The 24,765-nt window shown below is 38.1% G+C and overlaps 1 protein-coding gene across 1 annotated transcript in view; it reads left to right on the top strand.

Moving 5' to 3' along the window:
• Positions 1–20,000, top strand: part of GPR156 (G protein-coupled receptor 156) — a 1,210,147-nt gene extending 1,190,147 nt beyond the window's left edge. Inside the window, exon 10 of the mRNA XM_044071505.1 lies at positions 18,421–20,000. Within this exon, the coding sequence (XP_043927440.1) occupies positions 18,421–19,836 (1,416 nt within the window). The 3' untranslated portion in view covers positions 19,837–20,000. The remainder of the gene's footprint in view (positions 1–18,420) is intronic.
• The last annotated feature ends 4,765 nt before the right edge of the window (positions 20,001–24,765 follow it).

The raw sequence follows: 24,765 nt of genomic DNA, 5'->3' as shown, positions 1-24,765 counted from the left end.
ATTTGGTGTGACATTTGAAACCTTCCACCCCTGAGAGAGGTGTCAGGACAACAATAATACTTGTTGTACAGCCAATTGTAATTGATAGTTTCCATGTCCAGCAGACATGTGTGCGGAATGGGCAGCTATGTATGGGGTGTAATTTTTTTGTGGGTACAGAGTGCCCTTTTTTTTTTTTCGGGTGAGAGTGGTATGTCAGGTGAAGGAAGTCGGTATAGCTGGGGAGGTAGGTTGGGTAGGTCAACAGACAAGACAAACAAGACGCATACAGGGGCGGTGTATGACACATGTGGGGGGGTTACACAATTGACAGGGACGGAGGTTTGGATATCCAGAGCCCATGAGCCCACAGATGGCAACAGTGGAACTGATATCCCCACCCATGGGCAGTTGCCACTGTTCCTTCACTGCCCAGGATGGGGCTGTGCTGGGGGCTGTGTAGGCCGGGCAACAGGCATGCCCGTAAGTTGTGCCACCTGTGCCTCAAGCTGGCGTAGGGGCCCAAGGACAGAGTCCTGGATCTCCCTATGCACCACAGTCCGGACGCTATGGAGGGTGAGTGGTGGTTCTCCTCTGGCCACACTTGCAGAGGGGGGACGAGCCCCATCCCCTGCAGCACTTCCACCCGCAGGTGGCACAGGGCCACCGGAGGAGGGTCCAGACTGGGCACTAGTGCCAGGTGCACTCGCCAGCTGAGGTGGGAGAGGTGGGTCCGCTGGAACCCGCCTTCCCTGTCATCCTATGTTTTGCATTATGTCATGACAGTTTGGGTTAGTAACATATAATACCATTCACAATTAGTTGTAACAGCATGCATTAGTATTCCCATTAACCAAACACCCAGATATTCACACCACTGAACAGCGAGCATAACACATGCATAATTTGAACAGCAATACACAGTCCAACAACATGCAGGGTTGATTGATGGCAACAGGCCATCAGGTTTGGATGTATGAACAGGGCAGAAGCATCAATGGACATGCAAATATTTATGACCCAACAGGACAAATGTCCAGGGGTGTTAATTGTGATTGCACATACCATTTTCACGTGGAATGGGTTATATGTGGTTATAGGGTGGGGTGAAGAAAATAATATTAACACCTTCGAATACCAATACATATGCTGTACATTTCTAATAGCTGCACATATATACACACTACTGTTCTAACTACAGTTTCCTATATGATAACTACTTCAATTTTGTGATAGGACTGTTACTGCTACATCAATATACATTTTATTGTTCTTCATACACATTCATATCTGGCTTTGTTCAGCTACATCATCCTGCTACATTTGCTTTATATAGCTATAGACAACTGTGGATGTTTGGTATGTCAGACAATCATACTATCTGCATATTGCAGACTGAGAGCAACATATCCAGATTTTGGGATACACATTCCAGCTGCAGCAACACTTTGAACAGATTTCACTGTTTGGTTTTGCTTCTCACATGCATTTCATTCTGTACTGACTGCAGTATACTTTATTCAGGGGTTATTACTACTTTATTGGTGGATTCATAACACTTTCTCACACTCTCTCACTTGTTTTCATTTTACTATTCAGGATGGTACTTACTTCTAGGCTTTATTGACATGTTTTACCTGTAGTTGTTACAATCCTTTCCAGCAGTCTCACTTCTGTCATGTTTCAGTATTTCAACAGGGGTATATTGCACACATGTGATTTGCTCATCTTCTGCAGCTGTACTTTTCAGCCTGCTGCAGGTTGTGTACTATTATATTACAGGTGGGGCATCTTTATTTCAGACTTTATTTCAGACATTTTCATTTTTCTGTTTGGATTACAGACTGCAACACACTTTTGTAATCAAGCAATACTTGCAAACACTCTTACACTGTTACTTGCACATTCTATTACTTAGTGACTACACTGCACTCTTTTGCTAACTGTCATACTTTTATATTTCTTTACAGTTACTGGGAGAGGATTACTGACCTGCCTGGTGGCGCAACCACACCAGCCTATCGCCAAAGGCTCTGCGGTTCGCAGAACAGACACCTGCAGCTGTAATATAAATGAAGTAATATTGGAATACACATCTCCATAATATCAGCTAGTTTAATTTCTTACATACATAATTACATGTAACTTACTCAGTAGTGGGGCGTTGGGCATTTGCCAGGCCTCCTGGATCCAAAGGTTCAATTGGTCCTGCTTGCATCTCTTCAGGTCCGCATGGTGTTGATGAACCTGCTCACCAGTCCTTGGAATCCCTGTGGCACTGGTGAGATCATGAGCCAACCGGTCCCACGCCTCAGCCCTATATGCTCCCCACAGGACCTGGCCCTGCATGAGTTAGGCCTCATGATTGTGGACTAGGAGCCAGACCATGTATTTGGACTCCTCAACGCCCCACCTCTGTGCTCAAAAGCAATTACCCTCACCTACTCCTGTCATTCTGGCTGCAAGTCAGTTCTACAATCGTTTATGCTGTATATTCCCGCCTATGGGGCTTATATATGCCATTTTTCCTGCACATATCTGTGATTGGCCATTTTGGAATTGTATCAACTTCACAAAACCTGCTTTGTCATGCTCCACTTTGTATTCATTCCTATATATTTGCTATTACTGCATTTATAGGTACTGCTGTCATGGCTTAGTAGTTCAGTACCTTGACTATGGTGCATAGTATCCTGGGTTCGAAACTGGCCACTGCTTTTTATTTTTTATGACTGTCTAGACAGGCTGAGGGGTGTGTCTGTGTAAAGGCAGTTTTGATACGCTTGTTGGCGTGGTGCGCAGCTCCGCGCAAACGGGGTACGCTGGTTTACGCATCATTTGGCTATCAGCACACATATTACGCTCAGCTCAGCTAGGGGCACACAGTTTCAGCATGTTAAACCACTGCTCACCTACGGGCACTCATTTTGCACCTGTTAAACCACTGCTCACCTACGGGCACTCATTTTGCACCTGTTAAACCACAGCTCACCTACGGGCACTCATTTTGCACCTGTTAAACCACTGCTCACCTACGGACAGATGCACTCACCTTGTTAAACTGTAGCTCAGCTATAGGCACATCTGGCATCTTTTATTATTTTGTTATCTCACATTTCTTCAAAATAAATGGACTATTTCATTACATTTTACATAAACTATGATTTTATATGTGTACATGTTTGTCAGGGACTTGTTTCCTGCTTATTTTACTAGAAATAAAAATTGGTGTTGTGGGGGCTTGAACCATGAATGCCTGCTCTTCAGCTGACATCTCTACCACTACGCTATTGCTTCTTGGCTTACTTTGCTTATTTAGTTCTTATATGCTTTTCCACTGACTGCTAACTGTGGCTAAGCTACGGGCATGCCCGCGCAAATGAGCGCACTCACGGGCAAACATCTTTATGATTTAAAAAAAATATATAACATGTTCATTTATATATTTTATGTTCATAGTCTGTGGGGGCATGTGTTGTGTTGTGTTTATTCACATTTCCATGGCCTCTGTCGTGGGTGTTTACTTTGGGCAATTTTACTCTTCTGGGGGCGTGTCCGCTTGCAGGGCTCAGCCTACGGACACGCCCCCTACTGTCTTCCACGGACCATGTTAGCCTTCGGTGTGATTCAGCATGCCCTCATGCATATGCATGACATGCTGACGTCACACCGTTTAACTGCAGCCTCCGTGTAAGCCATGTATCTCTTACACGGAGGCTTCGTGAATCCTGCCCAAAGTTTGTCAGCTTTAAAGTTGTCAATAAGTGATCACAATTGCTTACAGATAACTTGTAAACTGTCTGTCAGATTGTTCTGTTTTTTAAACATGGTTAAACTACCATTAATAAACAAAACGCTTTGGCAGTTAAATAGTTTCCAAGCTGTCAATAAGTGGGAAAGCTTGTAAACTGTCAAACTGTTTTATTAAAACCTGTCTTTAAATGATCTTTTAATGCCAGCTTGTAAGTTTAACTAATTTAATTCATTTATTGACAGCAGAGGATGCTAAATGGGTCTTTGACCCGAGGCACTAAATTCCCTAGCTGCAGCTTAGTTTCTGACTATTTGATGTACTCGGAGCTCACTAGGTTAACAGTGAGTACAGAGCCACATCGTCCCTTTATCTTCTGCAAGATCATTACCTTCTGATGTCAATGGAGTTGTTCTGATGAAATGCACAATCACTGCCTGTACTCCTGTTTTTTTTAATTTCATGTCATAGTCACCACCCCACCCCCAGCAATAAACTGTCTTTGTTTCATGCATGGTTTTACGTAGCTCACAAAATAAGTAAAAAAGTACTTGTACCAAAACTGTGCTTTCTTGAAGTATAATTGTTTAGTACCAGAATAAATCTTTGCCATTACATTATTCAGGCTACTTGTCGTCAGTAGCACTGTAATTAATGTCATACTGACCTCAGTTTGTGCCAGAATAACTTAGTCACACTGTAAATGATATAACATGTTCCACCCAATGTAATAGACAGCATAATTTGGCAATGGTTACCATGCCTACCCTACCTACTTGAAAAAAAAAAAGATTGGGAATATGTTCCCGGACATATTTTTTAATAATGATGGCAGCAAGACAGTGGCTGTTGAACTTGTTTTTCATTCTGCATTCCAGGAAATCACAGTATCAGAATTATTCTCAAAAAAAAAAACCTAACAGTGGTAGACTTCTACCAACTGCAAGTAGTTAATCCTTTCCTGCAACTCATCTGTCAGCTGCGAGAAGCAGACATTGATGATTCTAGGCTTAATACTATTAGTATTGTAGCTGCATTTGATTCAGGCCCAAGATTTCTTCTACCAATTCAGTTCACACACTGCATTCCCAAGCAAGATAACTTTGTGTCAGTCTTACTGACTGAACAGTTCATTCATTGATTGACTGACATTGATTTTGTTACTAGACAGACACACAGTAAATAATCCCTGCTTTTCTTCTTTTAGCCTTGGAAGACTGCAAATAAAGGGCACAGTGGATTTAGAGTAATTTGGTATAAGACAGTTGTTGTTGTTGTGTCTTTCGGCTTTTTCCCGGTTAGGGGTCGCCACAGTGGAACTCCGGTCCGCTAATGATTGGCAGTAGATTTTTATGTGCCAAGTTGCCAGCCCTGATGCACAACCTTCAAAGAAGGTACGCCCATTCACGCATGTCTCCACACAGAAGACGCTCTAGCTGAGAATCAAACAGGACAATGTCTTACTGTGAGGCGACAACGCTACCGCAGCACCACCACCGCAGTAATTTGGTATAAGATAATTTGGTAAGACAGTAATACAATGAAAACATAGTCATGGACTTATTCTGGAGTCAGAACCTTAGTCAGTGAGAAAAGCTGTGCTTGTGCTTCCTCTTTTACCTCTTTCCTAAAACTGTTGATTTAGCTAATTATCTGAGTGATGTTGTAACAGCAACAATGGTAAGCCTTCCAATACAGTGGAGATTGGTATGATGTTCACCTCATGCATTGGCCCTGGCTTTAGCCATGGAACTCCTACTGAAAGCAAAGCAGTCTTTCACAATAAATGTAAATGCCAAGCATACCTCTCAACCACTTAAAGGAAATCTGGACAAGGCCATAAATAATTGGGGGACAAAGGCCAGAAATAGGGACACTTTTTAAATATTACTGTAACAAACTTAGAAAGTTGGTAAAATAACAGGTTTTTCATTAGCATGAATTTTATAAAGGATATGAAGTCTAAAACTCAAATTGTCATTTTCTGACTTCAGACCTCAATGATTTTTCAATAATTTGCCAAAAAATACATAATTTCTGGAAAAACATAGCAAAAATATGAGACAAAAGTTGAGAAGTATGATGCATTTTGCACAAGGAATGTCCATACTACAGTCCATCAGTCTGCAAGGTCTTTTCTTATGTTGTTGCTAAGTACATCCTGTGCCTTCCTATAAAACATTCCATAATGATTGTCTTGTCAGATGAAAATCTTTTACCCATGAGTAACCTGAATTTCCTTGGTGGTTTGAATATTGTGTATTTGTTGCCTTAACATTATTTCTTAAGATTTAAGTATCATAAAACTGTTAACATGTTGCAGACATAATAGCGTAGTATTACATGCCATTTTCCTTTCCTGCAGAAAGGGATGCTGAACATCTGTAAAACATGTTGGAGTGTGTGCATGTGTGTGTGTGTGTGTGTGTGTGTGTGTGTGTGTGTGTGTGTGTGTGTGTGTGTGTGTGTGTGTGTGTGTGTGTGTGTGTGTGTGTGTGTGTGTGTGTGTGTGTGTGTGTGTGTCTATAAACCTGGATGGCTCAACCTAATAGATATCTATCATTAGTACTTTACAGAGCTTTTAAGATTCACCAGGTTATACACTTATTCCAATGACTGTTCCCTTCGAACATACCTAAGGAAACCTATTTTGAAGGAAAAGGAATACAATTCCGGTGATATCGTATTCATATTATGAACTTAGCAATAAACTGTTGTCAGTTACCTTTTTCAGAGTATAATTTCACATATACATTTCACACTGTAAATTTTGTTATACAATAACATATACAAACCAGCCAGCAAACCAACAAAATTTGCTTTGTGTCTAATAGCATGTGATTTCAGTTGTCTGGATCTGAACTCTGATAACCTAATCTTATAGGTATTCATCATTATTAGCCACTCCATTTTATTTTTAGCTTTTTATCACAACCCCCACCTTAACCACTGCTTTTGAGATAAAACTGCAAAATGAAACCTCAGACTTCATCAAGTATACCCAAGAAATGAGTATTCTGAAAGTTTTATAAAAACGTTTGTCACCCCATCCCATCTTTTGAATTTGTGTTCATTGTCCAGATTCAACTCATTCACTTCATGAGTCTGTTTTTAATGTTCAGTCATTTATTGCTGATCATTACTGATAGTATCTCGTAGCTCCAGATTTTGGTATATATATTTTTTCCGATCTCCAATTACTCTTTCCATAGTTTTCATGTCCTCCATGTACCCAGATCATTTTCTTCTGAGTACTCTAAAAAGCAAACAGAAGAACCAGTCAGCTCAGCCAAAGGTAAGTAAAACTGCTATTTTTAATCCAATATAAAAGGGTAAGCACTTTTGCCTGTAGAGCACGTCATTAGACCATAATATCAAACTAAAACATCAACCCTTATATAGTGAAATCAATAAAACAATTAATGCCATAGCAAACAATTAATGAATGAGGGACATAGGGGGCATTCCGTAACATAGGTTTGCAAACAAAGAAACCTAAAAGAATGTAGAACCTCAATATTCAGTCACAGTGCTTAGCCAAAGCATTGGACATATTCCTTGTACATATATCATATAGATGCTGCAACAAAAGATCTTTCAGTGCATGATTAATCTTTCCCCACATAAAAACATGTGCAAATATTGCATCCAGCTAAATACACTAGATTTTTAGCTGCACAATCAGCATACCGTTTAATTTTATATCGTACTCCTGTATCTAGGTGGACAAACTGTGTTGCTGAATCTATATAACTGCAGATTGGGTGTTTCAGCATCTATATATGATATATGTAATCTAGATATAACTCTATGGCTTTTAATTGTCACCTTGTCAGTATCAGAAATTATCCTTGCTAAAAGAACCAGCTGGCCTTTGACCAGAGCTTTCTTCTGGTGCAAAAGATGCCAACTGTCAAAATGGTTACAACAACACATAATTATAACAGAAACCCTGATGTTAACTTCACCAGTTCATTCATTATTACATATAATTGTTATGCTAGAGCAGTAAAGGAAATTTGAGTTACAAATTGGAATATTTTTAAGGCAGATAATGAAGTTTATAAATTAGCTGGCAGCTCGCCTAATTTTGTCGATAAAATGGGTAAGAACTTCAAAGTTTTGTTTGAAAAATGGATTCCAGATAGAAATGCTAGAGGTACAAGGAAATGTGGAGCCTGTGGGCACTGCAGTTACATACTTGAACAGAGTTCTATCAAGTTAAAAAATATTACAGGCTACACCATCCCCTTAATCTATGCTAATTGTGCCACAAAGGGAGTGTTTTATATTGCACTCTGTTCCAGTTGTGACAGCTATTCTACAGGTAAAACTGAAAGATCCCTCTGTAAAAGAATTTATGAGCATCTGTATGCTATTTCAAAGGGTAATATTAACAACTCATTATATAAACACACCTCTGTATGCCTCAGTATAATTAAAACCTTTTGGTAGGGGGGATCTTGGGAAACAAAATTTGAATTTAGAGAACTTATTTGGAAATTGAAATTAAATACCTCAGCCCCCTGGTTTGAATGAAAACATTTCTATTTTACCAATTTTAGGATAATTTGTGTTTTATTACCTATTTTATTATGCACTATATATATATATATATATACTATATATATATATATATATATATATATATATATATATATATATATATATATATATATATATATATATATACATATACACAATTCTCATTAAACATTCTCATTTAATGTTTTTTATACATATCTTCATTACAACTTATTAGTACTGTAGGTTTTATAATATTTATAGTGTTTGGATTCTAAAAAAATGTTCTGGCTACATAATGCAGTGTTTCATTCTTAATTGATATTGTTCAAATGGTTTAATTAACTCCATTATTTAAACATTGGTGGTTTTATTGCTTACTGTGGTTCTAAAGACGTTCCCAAGCTTTGATAGGGATAAAAGTGCTCAACCATGTTTTTTTATAAATACACACTTTATTGGGATTAAACTGTGATCTTTTTGGTCATTGAATGCTTGTCTGACACCACATGGACCTTTTGCGGTTATTGGTCTGCTTTTGCTGCATGGTCACATGCTTCTATTTTTGATTGCTGAATCTAAAGAACAAAAGCCTTTGTGTAAAGATAAAATTTGCCAAAGATTTTCCCCCTTTATAAGAAAATTTGCATTGTGAAGTCAGTATGTTAGGAAAAAACTTATCATTTATTAACAAGTACCAGTAGTCTTATATAATGAACTTAATTCTAAACGTGTTTGTACCATATGCAAGTTTACAGCTAATGGTCTTGTAATACTGATCAGAGTTATTATTCATCTTGATAATACCCAAGGAGACACACTGCTTAAAATAACACCTAATAACATATTTTCAAGATCAGAACATTTCCAAATTAAAATGCAGTAGAATTACTGCAGATTATTTTGAAACTTAAAAAATTGTGAAAAAGGAATATCATTTTTAACATATTCTGGTTGGAAACTAGATGTTATAAAGAATTCTTAGTAAAAGGTTTTAGAACTGACAGAGCTATCAGGCTGTTTTTCAAGCAAAAATTCATACTGTCTGTGTGATAACTGTAAGCAAATTTCAAACAAAAATCATTGTTGTCTAACTACAGACAAACTGATACAGATGTTTTGTATGACCAGTCCACAGTAATCAATTGTCATGCAAATAAGATCTCCACATGTCAATATAAAGTAAAGAAAACTATTTAAATTGTTGTTATATACCATTTTCATCTCAAAATAGCCCATAAATAAATGAGCATTTGCGGGAGCAACAGCTGTCCCCATAGCCGTACCATTCATTTGATGATAGCAGTTACCATCAAAATAAACATGTTATAAACTAGTACCAACTCTAATAATGTCAATATTAAACTTAGCAGGGTAGCTATTTGCCTTGAGACCCTTATGGTGTGGGATACATGTATACAAGGATCCCACATCAAAACTACATAAAAATGCATCCTATTCTATATAAAGGTCCTGCAAAACAGTCAAAAATGTTATAATATCCTGTAATCTGGCTCCTGTAATAATGGCTTTGATACAATTTCCAACAGTGCTGAAATGGCTCAGTAAGATATCCAGATCCTGAAACTATAGGTCTCCCAGGGACTCGTCTCTTCAACTTGCGGGTCTTAGGTGCAAATAAAACTGTTGGTGCTGTGGATAATTAAACTTTAACTGTTTTATCAAATCAATTTATTTATTTATTTATGTTACCTGGGGTAGTGCACTGATATCAATGGACCATTGGCAGACACCTCCTGGGTGAATAGGGTCACAGAAGAAATGAACAAAACATATTTACAGATACAACAATATGCTAAATACAAATGCATACATATTTACAGATGCAAGAATATGCTACAAAATTTAGCTCAAGAAGCAGTTTAGTGTCAAAACATGGATGGAAAAATGGAATCGTGCTTAGCAGAGCTTTATGGATAAGATGTAGCCATAATGACTGAAATCATTACTAATAATATCTCATTACATGGATGCATATAAATATTCATCAGAATTTTTCTTTAAATAATCAATAGGGTCCCCAAAAAGTTGATGGTAAAAAAAAAACTTGTTTCAGATCTTCCTGATTGTAGAAATTTCGATCCCAAATAACCATTGTGCCTCCCTTATCTGCCAGAGTAACAAAAAATTCTGATTATGATCTCAAAGCAACAAGAGCATCATGTTCTGCAATTGCATGGTTACAGGGCAAAATTCTTAAAAATAGACTCTTTTTGGTGATACAAATCATCCAAATACTCTGTGCTATATAGATATATATATATATATATATATATATATATATATATATATATATATATATATGTGTGTGTGTGTGTGTGTGTGTGTGTGTGTGTGTGTGTCTGCATGAGTGCTCAACTGGGGTGTGGGAGAATGGCACAGGGGTGCTTGCATCCTTGTGAAAAATGGATTTTGCAGTGAGTGTATGCGGTTGCTAGGTAACTTGTTTTCTTGATTGGTTGTGATTGCAGAAGTGACTTATGAATCATCATGCCACAACTGATCATACAGGAAGCCAATGATGAGGTGTGTATTGGACTAAACATTTTGGATCTGGACTGGGATCCACAAATGAGAGTTATTCATATGTGGTTTATTACTTGGTGAGACTGTAAAGGGAAGGCGGATATCAGAGAATCTATGCTGGAGATGAGAACATTACATATGTTTTCAGGAATGCCAGTGGGTATGATAGGTACAGATAGACTGGGCCTGGAATGTGAGGATATCTTGGGAAAAAATAAGAGACAGACATTGCATCTGTTTTAAGAGAATAAAACGAAGAGGAATAAAGCATCTGGGAGGGGTGGCAGTGATCTGAAAGTAAATTAAATGTTTCATTCCAAAACACTTGAAAACTGATGGAGGAAGCTTAGTAATCCTAATGAGTGAGAAGACTGACAAGGGAACGTGGAATAAAAGAAGACAAAAGTTAAAGACAAAATGGATAACAGTGCTGGGATACTGCACTGACAAAAGGGATAGGAAAAATAGGGAGGTGAACAGTCTGCGCATATTGGGAAAGAAATGCTGAAAGTACTGACAATGCCGTCTGGTGGTATACTAGTGATATCAAATGGAGAATTCAAAATTGCTGGAATTTATACCCATTTGTTTTTATTTTGATGTACTATGTATACAGGAAATGGATAAACATAAAACATTAAGACACCTGTACCTTGAAGTACACAATTCTCAGTTCATATAGACTAAAAGATGTTTTTAAGTAGACGCTGAGGCATTCTGTATGAAAACCCGTCAGTCCCAAATGGCTACCTGCTTCCAGACCAGATATACTCTCCCTGTTCGAGAACACCTGTTAACAATATCGTTCTATATTGAGTACGCTCCACTCCTGACTGTCCCCCCCCCATAAGTCACATGAAAAACCCTGTTATTATAGTGCAGGTATTCCAATATTACATATATAAAGGACCCCCTCCCCCATGTGACAACTTCAAGTCTTCTCTGCCTGTCAAGATTTTGTCAATAACTTTACTTTTCTCTTTATTTTACCTCCTACAAGAAGAGGTTATATATGTAACTAATGAGCAAATTGTCATGACGTTTGCATTCTCCAGTGTAATCCCATTGTAGCTTCCCTCATCCATGTTTATTTTCATGTTGTTATTTCTATTTGTTTTACACACAGAGTTAAGTCTTTTCCTTCTACAGATCCATGCTGTAAATAGTGCTCCCCAGTATGACTGCTTCCATTTCATGGTCCTCTGAGTACCATGTTTCTTTAACTTCCACAGACCTGGTATGTTGTTTAACATTATTTTCCATCAATGCTTTAATCCAGTTAAATTTTGTGCTCATCCTGCATGCAGTTACTCATTACTTTTCATGTTTTCTATTGACTCGGCCTCCTGTACCTCTTTCCTGTTGTACACATTACTCACATTCCACATTCCTTTTCCTGTTCTTGTTTCAACAGTTGAAATTTTCTTCACTAACTCTCTGAAGTTACCTCAGATCCTGCTTCCTCTGCAAGACAGATATAGACTATTTTAGCCAGTGAAACTCTTCAAATAGATTCACAGAATCCAACAAAGCCAAATTCCTAAGCTTTTCAACCACTGTACATGTGATTTTCCTAAGACCCCTTTAGACTCCTGATGCAGTCTGATCCTTTTCTCAGCTAGGTGGTTTGTCTTCACATGGATAATGACATAGTTTCCTACCCTATGCAGGTGATCGTATGAAGAATTTACTCACTGTCCCTTCCAGCAGAGCTATCTGATGTATGTCATACCCTCTTTCCCTTCAACTTCTACCTCCACCTTCATATGGGCTTCGTATTGTCTGAAACCATGAGTAGCTGAAGTAAAACTTTGCTGGCCCATTGATAGGTATCACATCACACATATGCTCCAATGTTTCTGTCTGTAGAGAAACACTGAATATATCATTTCTTTGTTCTACCTTCCTAATAAGTGAATCTTCTAAAAGGAAAGAGAGATATTCTTGCACGTGGGTGCTGCTGTTACACTCCTGTAGTAATCACCTTCGAATGGTCTTGGTACCTTCTTTAATTTCCACTGGTGGTACATCCTTGAGACACATTTATAGCAGAACAATGTGAGGACTGAGCACTGGTGCAATTGGAGGGGTAGGATTTTGGTGTATTGCTCTCACCCTTATAAAGTCTGCTGAGATCCAGCTGCTCCTAATTTTGGTGAATTCTAAGACAGCAGTATGTAGTGACCTTGTGATTTTCTGTGTAGAAGTAGTCTAGTGAGTTTAGGCCAGCTGTCCCTAGAGGCAAATAAGTTCCTTTCTTATATACCATAAGAAGTATCTGCAAACAGACACAAATTATATCATTTAGAAGGTCTTCCTGAATCTAACTGATCAACAATTATTGCACTGTATGACTAGCATTTGCCTTATTTATTTCTTATCTGTAGTGAAAGTAGGCAAAATGTAACTGAACAGCAAACTAGCACTATTTTGCCTTTTCATGGCTGTATCATCTATGTTTTCAGTTTATTTTCTGCAAAAGTGTGTCCTGAGCTGAGACTCTGAGTCAGATGTCTGCCATTAAACGATGACTTACTTAACATGCTGAAGGCTTCTGTAAAGCCTTCAGTTCAAACCCACTCCACCAAATTTTATTACAGTCACATCAGTGAAGCTGCTGATGATTAGATATGAATTGACTTATTACTTTTGGTGCTAAGTGCATATATATATCTGTGTGTGTGTGTGTGTGTGTGTGTGTGTGTGTGTGTATATATATATATATATATATATATATATATATATATATATATATATATGGGTCTACTTCATAACATTGAAATTTCATAACATTGAGACCATAATATTGAAAATTCAAAACAATGAAAACTCAAAACATTGGAAACTCAGAACATTGAACGTGTGCTTCATAACAGTGAAAACTACATTGCAAAAGTAAATAAAATCTCCTCCACCTACAACAACACCTAACAAATACACTTTCTACTATGTTTCTGCAAGCCCCCCTGCACCCCCCCATGTGGGGGCCCCCCACACCCCCGTAAATTAAATATACCAGCTCCAAGATCGCACTACAGTGGAAAAAAGTAAATTTTCTAACCTTGGGTTGGTTTGGAAATTGACTTTCCCCCTGCAGAAATGCAGTAGAAAGTGCGTTTGTTAGTTAGGTGTTGTTATAGGTGGAGAGGATGTTATTTACATATGCACTGTAGTTTTCACTGTTATGAAGCACACTTTCAATGTTCTGAGTGTTCAATGTTTTGGGTTTTCAGTGTTTTGGATGTAGTTTTGGTCTCAATGTTATGAAACTCAACATTATGAAATTTCACTGTTATGAAGTAGACCCATATATATATATATATATATATATATATATATATATATATATATATATATATATATACTATACAGACATCTGATCAACAATTCACTATGTTGTACTAAAAAAAGCTAGTGCAGTTGATCAAACCCTACATGCTCTTCAAGTATGCTCAACCAATTGCTGTTCAGTTTCTTCTATTTTCAGTTTTATGTCATATATCCATATCTGTCTATGTATGCATGTGTGCGTATATTTATCTATATATCTATATCTATATATAGTTTTATTTATATATATATGTGGGCCTACCTGGTATTATCGAATTTTCACTTATCTGAAAATCAGAAGCATGAGACGACTTCACCGAAAACTTAATTTAATGAACACCCGGATCATTGCAGTTTTACTCCAGGAAACTAACCACTTGGCCACCATGACAAAATAAATGAACTGAGGTGAATCAAACATACACACACACAATTCACTGAAACACATTTCACTGAAAGTTATATATGGCCTTTTGTCCACTGTAGTGCGACCCTGGAATTAGTATATATAGTAAAGGGGATGGTACTTTGGATATATATTATGTTCAGCAAAGAGTAGTTTATTGGAATTGCAAGTATCCATTTATGTAGTTCAAAATATTTAAAATAGGTGGGGGGTGGTGCCCCCCACCCCCCTTACTATATATACTAACTCCAGGGTCACACTACAGTGGGGAAAGGGCCATATAAAACTTTCAGTGAATTGTGTTTTCAGTGAATTGTGTTTTAAGTGAATTGTGCACAGTCAAATGTGTTTCAGTGAAATCAGTGAATAGTCCTAGACCCATATATATATATATATATTTGTAGTGAGGTTGTAAAACGTGTAGCCTGCTAAAGCAGGAGGCGGTGGTGGAGGGTTTACCTGCAAAAAAAAAAAAAAAACATTGTAATTTACAACTGTGAGTTTCATAGTTAGCTGTTACTTCTCCTTAATCATACTTAAATTGTCTTACTTTTGAGACTCGCACTACAGAGTTTCAAATTTGCAGTTGGGCACATTTATCTGGCTGTATTCATCCTGCTGTCTTATTTTAAACTACAAATACAGTTGTAAAAGCAATGGTTTGCTTTTGTATCTGAGTATAACACATTTCTAGAAATAAACGCTGGTTCTGTATGTACTGTAACATAATTATGACAACAGTATTATACCATGACCCCCCCAAAACGTGCACACTGATTGGCCAGCATGCCCGTTGTAAATCGAGATATACTAATGGAAAAAGGTCCGGTTGCCCGGACTTTTTTCCATTAGTATAACTCGTTTTTTTAAAACACTGTCTCGCTATGTTAAAAGGGTTTAACATAGCGAGACAGCTTTAAAATAAGCAACGGAGATCTCCGTTGCTTATTTTAGCTGTCTCGCCATGTTAAACCCTTTAACATAGCGAGACAGTGTTTTAAACGGAGAAAGCAAGATCTCCGTTGCTTTTATGTCTCGCTATGTTAAATGAGTTTAACATAGCGAGACAGTTTAAAATAAGCAACGGAGATGTCCGTTGCTTATTTTAAACTATCGCTATGTTAAACTCATTTAACATAGCGAGACACTAAAAAGCAACAGAGATCTTGCTTTCTCCGTTGCTTTTGCCCTCAGCTCTGATGTACTGCGCAGGCGCACAGTACATCAGAACTGCCGCGATGCCAGACATCTGCGGAAGGGCAGTAAACAGGCATTATACTATGCCATTATTTGAGAAAAGTAACTGTTTCTTTTCTTAAATAATGTCATGGTATAATAGCAATAACCCACTTCTGGGTGTGGGTAATGCTAAATTTACCCACGGTTGGCTTTGTTGGTCCTCGGGCCGCCTCGGGACCAAACCACGCCAACCGTGGGTAAATTTAGCATTACCCATACCCAGGCGTGGGTTATTGCTATAGTAAAGCACTTTTTTATTCAGGAACCTTGTGGTATATTTAGTATATTTCTGAAGCTCCATTTAGCTGCTGAGATGCACTATGCTGCTTGGATTTAGAAGATTTTAAGAATGTTGACATACCTCCCAAGCATGGTTGGGAAGTACAGTTGCAATCTGAGAGATGTAGAACAGAATAACAATCCTGTGGTATTGTTGTATGAATGCAGTCTGTATCAGGAGCCATATAATCTTAACATAAGAATGAAGTCCTGAGGAACAATACCAGATCGGTAACTAGACAGAAACTGTAACGTCTTAAAAATCTATAGTGTTCAAATAGGTACAGTCGTCTAAAAAGGAAAGAGAAGGCGAGAGGTGCTTTTAAAAACAAGGGCACAAGTCAGAAAGCTGGACTTTCATGGATAGCTCCAGGGGGATATGATAAATTATTACTTCACAGAAAGGTTGACATATAATTAGAAGAATCTTCTTGAAAATGTAGAAGGTTGAAAAACAGGAAATTAATTTGAGGTTACATAAGACTGACAAAGTAATTCTTAAAAAGGTTGAGAAACCCACGACAAAAATTCAGAGTTGGTAAAATAACATTGCCATCCTGCTCATTACATGAGGAAATGGGCAGGTTAAGTGAGTAAAGCAGTCCTTAGCAACTGTCAGATGCTGTTTCTGTTTCTGTGTAGCTGACCTTTAATACTGGCACTACAATATCTGTTAATGCCTACACATCCAGACAGTACATTTGGTGACTTCCCATTTGAGATTTGATAAGATGCAGAGATTAACTTCACAGCTAAGTCATACCGCAAAATATTGCTTGCATGTGTGTTTGTTTTGCACTAGTTTTCAGCACATTTGATACTGATTCTGCTATGGAAGACACTGTTTAATTTGTGTGGCAGCCCATTTCTAATGCTGATTAGAGAATGGGCAAACTGTACATTAACACCCTGAGTGGAGAACGAACGTTCTCCAGCAGGGTATTAATGTACAAGTAATGCCCGCTATCAAATGAGTCCGCCGCTTCACGGCAGCATATCAAGCCGCCGTGGAGCTCAGACTGCAAAAAAAAAAAAAGGCTGTCATTAATTTATGCTCACTAAGCAGCCGTTCTGCTGTTTAGCAAGTATAAAATGTAAAACAAAAAAAAAAGGGAGACTGTGTGTGTGTGTGTGTGTGTGTGTGTGTGTGTGTGTGTGTGTGTGTGTGTGTGTGTGTGTGTGTGTGTGTGTGTGTGTGTGTGTGTGTGTGTGTGTGTGTGTGTGTGTGTGTGTGTGTGTGTGTGTGTGTGTGTGTGTGTGTGTGTGAGAAAGCAAGAGTGATCTTGTGTGAATGAATGCATGTGTTAAAGCAGAGGATACTCTGTGTGTGTGAGAGAGAGAGAGAGAGAGAGAGATCGAGAGAGAGAGTGAGATCGATCCTGTGTGAGTGAATGTGCGTATGAAAGCAGAGGAGACTTTGTGTGTATACATGTATATGTGTAAAAGCCGAAGAGACTGTATGTGTGCATGGGAGAGAGAATGGGCTGTATGTAAAATTGCTGTGTTTTACTTGCTTATTATTTATTTAAGCACTACATTCTTTTTTAAATATGTTTGATGTAAAATGCTTCCTCCAACACCATTAACATATACAGCAAGTTTGAAACCTTAGGTGGAGTAACTATTTTACATTAAAAATATATAAAATATAATACAGTACTTAAAAATAATAAATAAGCAAGTAAAACACAACAGTTTTACAGAGAGACCATTCTCTAAGCTCAGTAATGCCCTCCAGGGTGTGTGTTAATGTGTAATTAATGCCCCCCTGGACGGGCATTAATTACACATTAACACACATCCTGTCAGGCTTTATTGCTTGCTTATTTCTGTAAAAAGGTTTAGACTGTAAGATGCTACATGTGTGCTTTGGAATTTCGGTATTGTACTGCACAGCCCATGAAACTCCATTCTGCTTCATCTGCAAACGATAATATTGTGATAGTGCCCAAGTTCCTTTGACAGCATGGTACAAAATGAATAATATCTTTTACATGGGACTGTTCAAAACACAAAGGTATAATTTAATCTTATTGTATGTAAAATATGTAGTGCATATGGAATACAGAAGTATCTTCTACAGTTAGAAGGTTCCTTCCATTACATTTAAGCATAAATAAGGGACTTCTCCTTACAGAAAGTGACAAGCTAGATTATGGATTGAAATAAATATGTTTAGCATACATGTAGTTTAGTGCTACAAGGGTTTAGGGACAGCAAAAAAGGAATAACATAAAATTATATTTTTCTACTTAATACTTGCCATAACAAGTGATACTCATGCCTGACCTGCTTGTATAATATAACTGCAGTACTTAGAACTCCAAAACCCTTCAGTGACCTCTGTTTTATCTTTCTTTCTCAGAAAAATGCTGTGATTGAAGGCCTGCAAGAGCAAGTCAGTAACGCAAAAGAGAAACTTATGAGACTAATGTCATCTGAGTTCATCTATGAACACAAAGATTCTGTGTCCTCTTCCGACTGCAACACACCATTTAACTGTTCCAATAAGATTAAATCCAAGTCAGAGGATCAAGGCAAAGAAATTCTTGATAACCAAGCAAATGGGATATCAACACGAGGCTCCTTGGAGCAAACATCTCATTCACTGAATTGTCATGTTGCTACTTCTAATTTAGGCCATGACCCAGAGCATTCTTTAGAGCTTCAAAATGCCAGTAGTCACACACTCAGCCAGAATACACAACGTGACAGTACAGGTGACCAGGAGCAGAGCTGTAGTGCTGACAGTGGGTTTGAACAAACAGGTTCTATGATAACAGCAGATCACTCTGATATTCACTGTAAAGAGCTGACTTACCATGCTGAGAACTACAGTACATTCACCACTAAGGTTGTAGGTTCACACGGGGAACCTGAGTCTAAATATCAGAAAGTTGCTGCTAATTTAGTTACAGCCAGAGAAGTGGCACCAAAGGTGAATAAACACAGTTATGTTAGCAGTGAAAAACTGCAAGAAATTTTACAGGAATTAAGTATTGACAATGCGTGTTCCATTAGATCAAGCAGATCAAAACAAATTGCAAACCCTGTCCAACATGAATTAACTGACCACAGACATAGATTTCAACATAGTTCTCCAGGTATGATAAAAAACAGAAAGCCACATGTGTGCCCGGTCCTTTACAGTCAATCTCAGTGTTATTTTCAGAATGCAAAGTTTATGAATAAAGATGTCAGGAGACGAAATTTAAATGGACTAAGGACTTTGCAGAGTACTGTTGACCCAGTTCCAATACACACTACAACTTATTCTGCAGCTGCAGTCGTTAACGATGACAGAGGTTCTAGCCCTTCATCCTCACTTGTTAAGAAGTCAGATGCTGAAATGAAAGGCAGGAAGAGTTCTTCAGCTGGGGAACCACAAGTTGAAAACTGGTCTAATAATGTAGGATTTAATGAAGTTTCTGATTATTGTGATCAAGCAAAAGTATACAACAGAAGACCTCATTCCAGTCACCAAGTAACAATTCCAAAGTTTGGTCAACAGGAAACTGAAGGGCTAACAAGACCAGAAAAATCATATCCATATGATTATTCAGACTCTGAATCAACTAGCTCTGATGAGTCAGGTTGCTGCTGCTGCCAAAACCCTTACTGTGAGGATTGTGTGCAGCGACCCTATATCTCTAGTGAAAGTTGTACCTCAGAAACATCAGACAGTGAACACCATGATCGTGCCTTTCACTGGCCTACAGATTACATCACCTCTCAGCCTGTTGTTAACTTCAAAGATGACCTAAGGCCTACTTTTGTTTAAGCAGCTGTAAGCAGTTCATATTTAAATGTAATCCACTACTTAGAATTTATATTTGCACTATTCTTGGAATGAAATGACCTTGTACTACTGTGTTTATGTTAGCTGTGTATTTTTTTTTTTGAAATGCATATAGCAAAATATTACTGTTCTGCAGTTTAATAATGTGTGAGTGGTTTCAAAAGACTTTATTAGTAATATTCTATAGTGTTTTCAAAATAAAAATAAGTGGCTATCACTTTTAATACCATTTTGCTATGATCCCATTTGCAATATGCTGTACACTGTCACATTGATTTCTATTCAGCTCTGTATAACACATCTTAATATCAAGCTGAAAGATATGTATTACATATAACAAGACCACATAACTCATATCAGGGTATGCTCTCATAAAGGAAGCATTTGGGATGAAGTGTGCCCAAATCTGTATTATAGTATGCACACGTAAGGAAGCATTTGGGATGAAGTGTGCCCAAATCTGTATTATAGTATGCACACGTAAGGAAGCATTTGGGATGAAGTGTGCCCAAATCTGTATTATAGTATGCACACGTAAGGAAGCATTTGGGATGAAGTGTGCCCAAATCTGTATTATAGTATGCACACGTAAGGAAGCATTTGGGATGAAGTGTGCCCAAATCTGTATTATAGTATGCACACGTAAGGAAGCATTTGGGATGAAGTGTGCCCAAATCTGTATTATAGTATGCACACGTAAGGAAGCATTTGGGATGAAGTGTGCCCAAATCTGTATTATAGTATGCACACGTAAGGAAGCATTTGGGATGAAGTGTGCCCAAATCTGTATTATAGTATGCACACGTAAGGAAGCATTTGGGATGAAGTGTGCCCAAATCTGTATTATAGTATGCACACGTAAGGAAGCATTTGGGATGAAGTGTGCCCAAATCTGTATTATAGTATGCACACGTAAGGAAGCATTTGGGATGAAGTGTGCCCAAATCTGTATTATAGTATGCACACGTAAGGAAGCATTTGGGATGAAGTGTGCCCAAATCTGTATTATAGTATGCACACGTAAGGAAGCATTTGGGATGAAGTGTGCCCAAATCTGTATTATAGTATGCACACGTAAGGAAGCATTTGGGATGAAGTGTGCCCAAATCTGTATTATAGTATGCACACGTAAGGAAGCATTTGGGATGAAGTGTGCCCAAATCTGTATTATAGTATGCACACGTAAGGAAGCATTTGGGATGAAGTGTGCCCAAATCTGTATTATAGTATGCACACGTAAGGAAGCATTTGGGATGAAGTGTGCCCAAATCTGTATTATAGTATGCACACGTAAGGAAGCATTTGGGATGAAGTGTGCCCAAATCTGTATTATAGTATGCACATGTAAGGAAGCATTTGGGATGAAGTGTGCCCAAATCTGTATTATAGTATGCACACGTAAGGAAGCATTTGGGATGAAGTGTGCCCAAATCTGTATTATAGTATGCACACGTAAGGAAGCATTTGGAGTGGTGTGTCCAAGTACCACAAACTGAAATTTTTAAATGGGCATTTATTTTATAAAGTAGAGCCTAGCCCAGTTGAGTGATATGGCAGGCAAAAAAAAAAATCAAATCAATAGTCTTATGCTGTATTTCTGTTCATGATGCTGTATAACCTTCTTGAAATGTTATATGTGTATTGGCTCACTGTGGCGTGTTTCTGTACTCATTTAAAGTAGGTGGAAGGTACAAGTGGAACACAGAATTGGGTAAACCCTGATTGCCTATACAAGAAATAAGAGGGCTGGGGATGGTCTTGTGGCAGGGAGAGAGGTCACCACTTATACCCCAGTAGCTAAAGTGGGTTTTAGGTGTGTCATTTGACTGGTTGTGGCATGTAATCTGCCTAATAGTGATCAAACAAACAGACTCATGCATTCACAAGAACATATACACTTGTGCACACACACATGCATACTTGGTACACACATACACAAAACATGCACATGCAGACACAAGCACATGTACACAAACACAGACAGAAAAAAACAAAACAGCTCTGTACATGAAAACATGACATCAGTTTTCCTGGTTGATTGTGAAACAATTCAAGTAGATTCAATGCCCATATCAAAACATACTGCTTCACAGCAAGTATGCAATGAGCTAGGAGCAAATAGGCCAGTGAATCAGGAAGCCCAAGGTGAAATCTTAGATGTACTTAATTCACGAGTAATTCCACTGATACAATGTTTCTACTGGGTAAACCAGATGCAGTCACATCATATGACTCTGTTCTGTTATGTTAGAAAAGGTCTTTCATGGCAGCATTGTTGAATGGGATGATAAGCAGGAGTATTTGATTATCACTGAGTTTCAACGACGCTAGCTGTCTTAAAACAACTTTGAGTACCTCACTGTGGTCAACTGAGATATTAGCTATGTTGTCTTTATGTGAGCAACACTGTTTATACTTTCACTTACTTTGGCCTTAACTCTCTACACATTTTGAATGTTTGTTTCATGACTCCACCAATAGGCAGCCACCGTACTCTAGGTATGTTTGCACAGTATGTTTTCCCCACATGCCATTTGTCGGAGTATATAAACCTTAATCTGTACTCTACCAAGAACAGTAGCTTTATTCACTATTCTAAACAACAAGAACTGACACTTGCAGGTTGCCTGGCAGAAATGAGCGCAGTGCAGCGAGTCGTCAAAAACAGCAGAGCAGCACAAAAAGTAGCAGTCCAGTCACTGATGCAAATACAGCTTGTGTTAATGACACATTATTTATCTGCACTTTTATTTCAGTCTGGGCTCCTCCCTTGACGTTGCTCCCTCGCCCACTTCCCATCAGCTAGTACCTGTATACCTCTTTGATTTTTTTTTCTTCTTTTTTTATCTCTAGACCTAAACATCCATCTCTGTTCTGCTGCATTTGTACTGCTAGCCATCAGACAGCATACAAAGAGCACAGATAGGGCTTGCTATACTGAAGCATAAGTGCATTCTTCCATACACCTGGCCTGGCTACAGCACCATACAGTGGTTGGTGGGAAGTCCTTTGCCCGTTGATGAATTGCTGTTGACTATGCCTTTACTTCCAATAGATTGTGCCATGCAGTGAGGCCGCATAACAGTTCTCCCCCAAGGATGGCAAGCCAGCCTTGCTCAGTCATTCACATATGTCCTGTACAGTTCCACCAGTGCCAAGGATTAATACTCAAGCCCATGTTGTCTGGGACAGAGTCAGGGTTGTATTCCCTTGTGATACTGAGCTGGCTAAACCACATCCTTGATTGTCCGTGTCATGTTCCTACATGCAATGTCACAAAGGAGATGGCTGTTTCATGCACTACCACATCCATCTAATCCTGCAGGACTGCTACAACTGTTCCATGCACTGCTACATCTATCTAATCCTGCAGGACTGCTACAACTGTTCCATGCATTACCACATCTATCTAATCCTGCAGGACTGCTACAATTGCTGGGGACAATCTCTGTAGTCAGCTGTACCTCAGGGTGCACCAACTCAGAGCAACGGTCTTCTTGCAGTATATAAATAGTGTCATACTATATATCTCAAGTGTTAAAGTTTAGGAGTACAGCAATGATTTTTTTTTTTTTTGCCATTGGAATTCCCTTGGTCTGGGCTTAACCTCGCAGCAGGAGAAACCTGTGTATACATTGGTGCATTTTGGCAGCTCAATGTTTTAATTAACAGTTGTTGTTATATTTATTATAAAATCATCTTTATTCATGGATAACATTGTATTGTATCTCTCTTCTAAATACTGTTGTTAGTTAATTTTGTAACATCTCATTTTTAATTGCAGTGTTTGTCTTCATGGCCCCCTTCATGGTTGTAAAATTGCCCTTGAACCAATTCAGTTACCCAGTTAACAAGTGTTAAATAAATAAAAATAAATAAATAAAGATGTGCAAGTCATTGGCTGCTATGTCCTAACTGACAGATGCCAGGCTTGTCTGTGGTTTACTTTAAGCAAAATATATGCACCATATATACCAGTGGGTAAGGAATGCCATTTTGTTATTAAACAAAGTTATAGAGTATGCTAAAAGTACAGGTCAGTATAGTAAGGACCATCAAGAACAGATTCCTAAACTAAACTAAGCCCATCTATGACAGCAGCAAACTATACAAAGCTGGTCATCTGTAATTTATTTAAACACCATGGTGAGGCGATTCCTGATTCAGCTGCTTATATGTAGTTCTCAAAATCAACCATTTCCTATTGCTAATATTTGAATATATGCCACAAAAGATGTTGCTCATTGGTGGCTAAGAGCTATCTCTTCTGTACTGCTAGTTGTCATTTTTTTTTCTTTCTTGCAAACTCAAGACATTGTTTTTCTTAAAGATGCATGCATATGCATGACCTAGACAGTTACTTGCATGTTAAGCAAAGAAATGTTTCACTGTTTTATTTTAGCTGCTTGGTATGGAATTGCAGTATTGTAGTTATACAAGGGTGCACAGAATATGGCAAAGTTGTTACAGTTTCCCGTCTTCACATAATTATTGGTATCAGTAGGATGTAAATAAAAAACCAACAGAGAGACCAACAATCTAACAGATAAATACTACACTCATAACTTTCAGTCTTTAAGCATTAAATAACAAAGTACTTTCTTCAAAAGTTATACTAAAGAACCAAGAAGATGGGTGATTTTCAATTTTACTCAGTAATAGGCTTATACATATTAAAAGCTATTGGAATATTGTAAGTGATAAAGTATCTTACTATAGACCTAGTTGACTGGTTTCCCCTTAAGTTAAAGCTTCAGTATATCAGTAAATCAAGGCAGACCAAATAATCTAATAACAAAAATAATAACTCTGCACCTAAACTGTAGTATTGGGTTTACTTCACGTTGTTGTAAGCTGACAGTATCGAGTCTTATATTGTCGGCACGACAATATCGAAAGTGAAGAACATTG

This window comes from Protopterus annectens, chromosome 5.part0 (assembly GCF_019279795.1).
Source record: "Protopterus annectens isolate FY-2018-M chromosome 5.part0, PAN1.0, whole genome shotgun sequence".
Classification (NCBI taxonomy): Eukaryota; Metazoa; Chordata; order Ceratodontiformes; family Protopteridae; genus Protopterus; species Protopterus annectens.
This window is presented reverse-complemented; position numbering and strand designations above follow the sequence as displayed.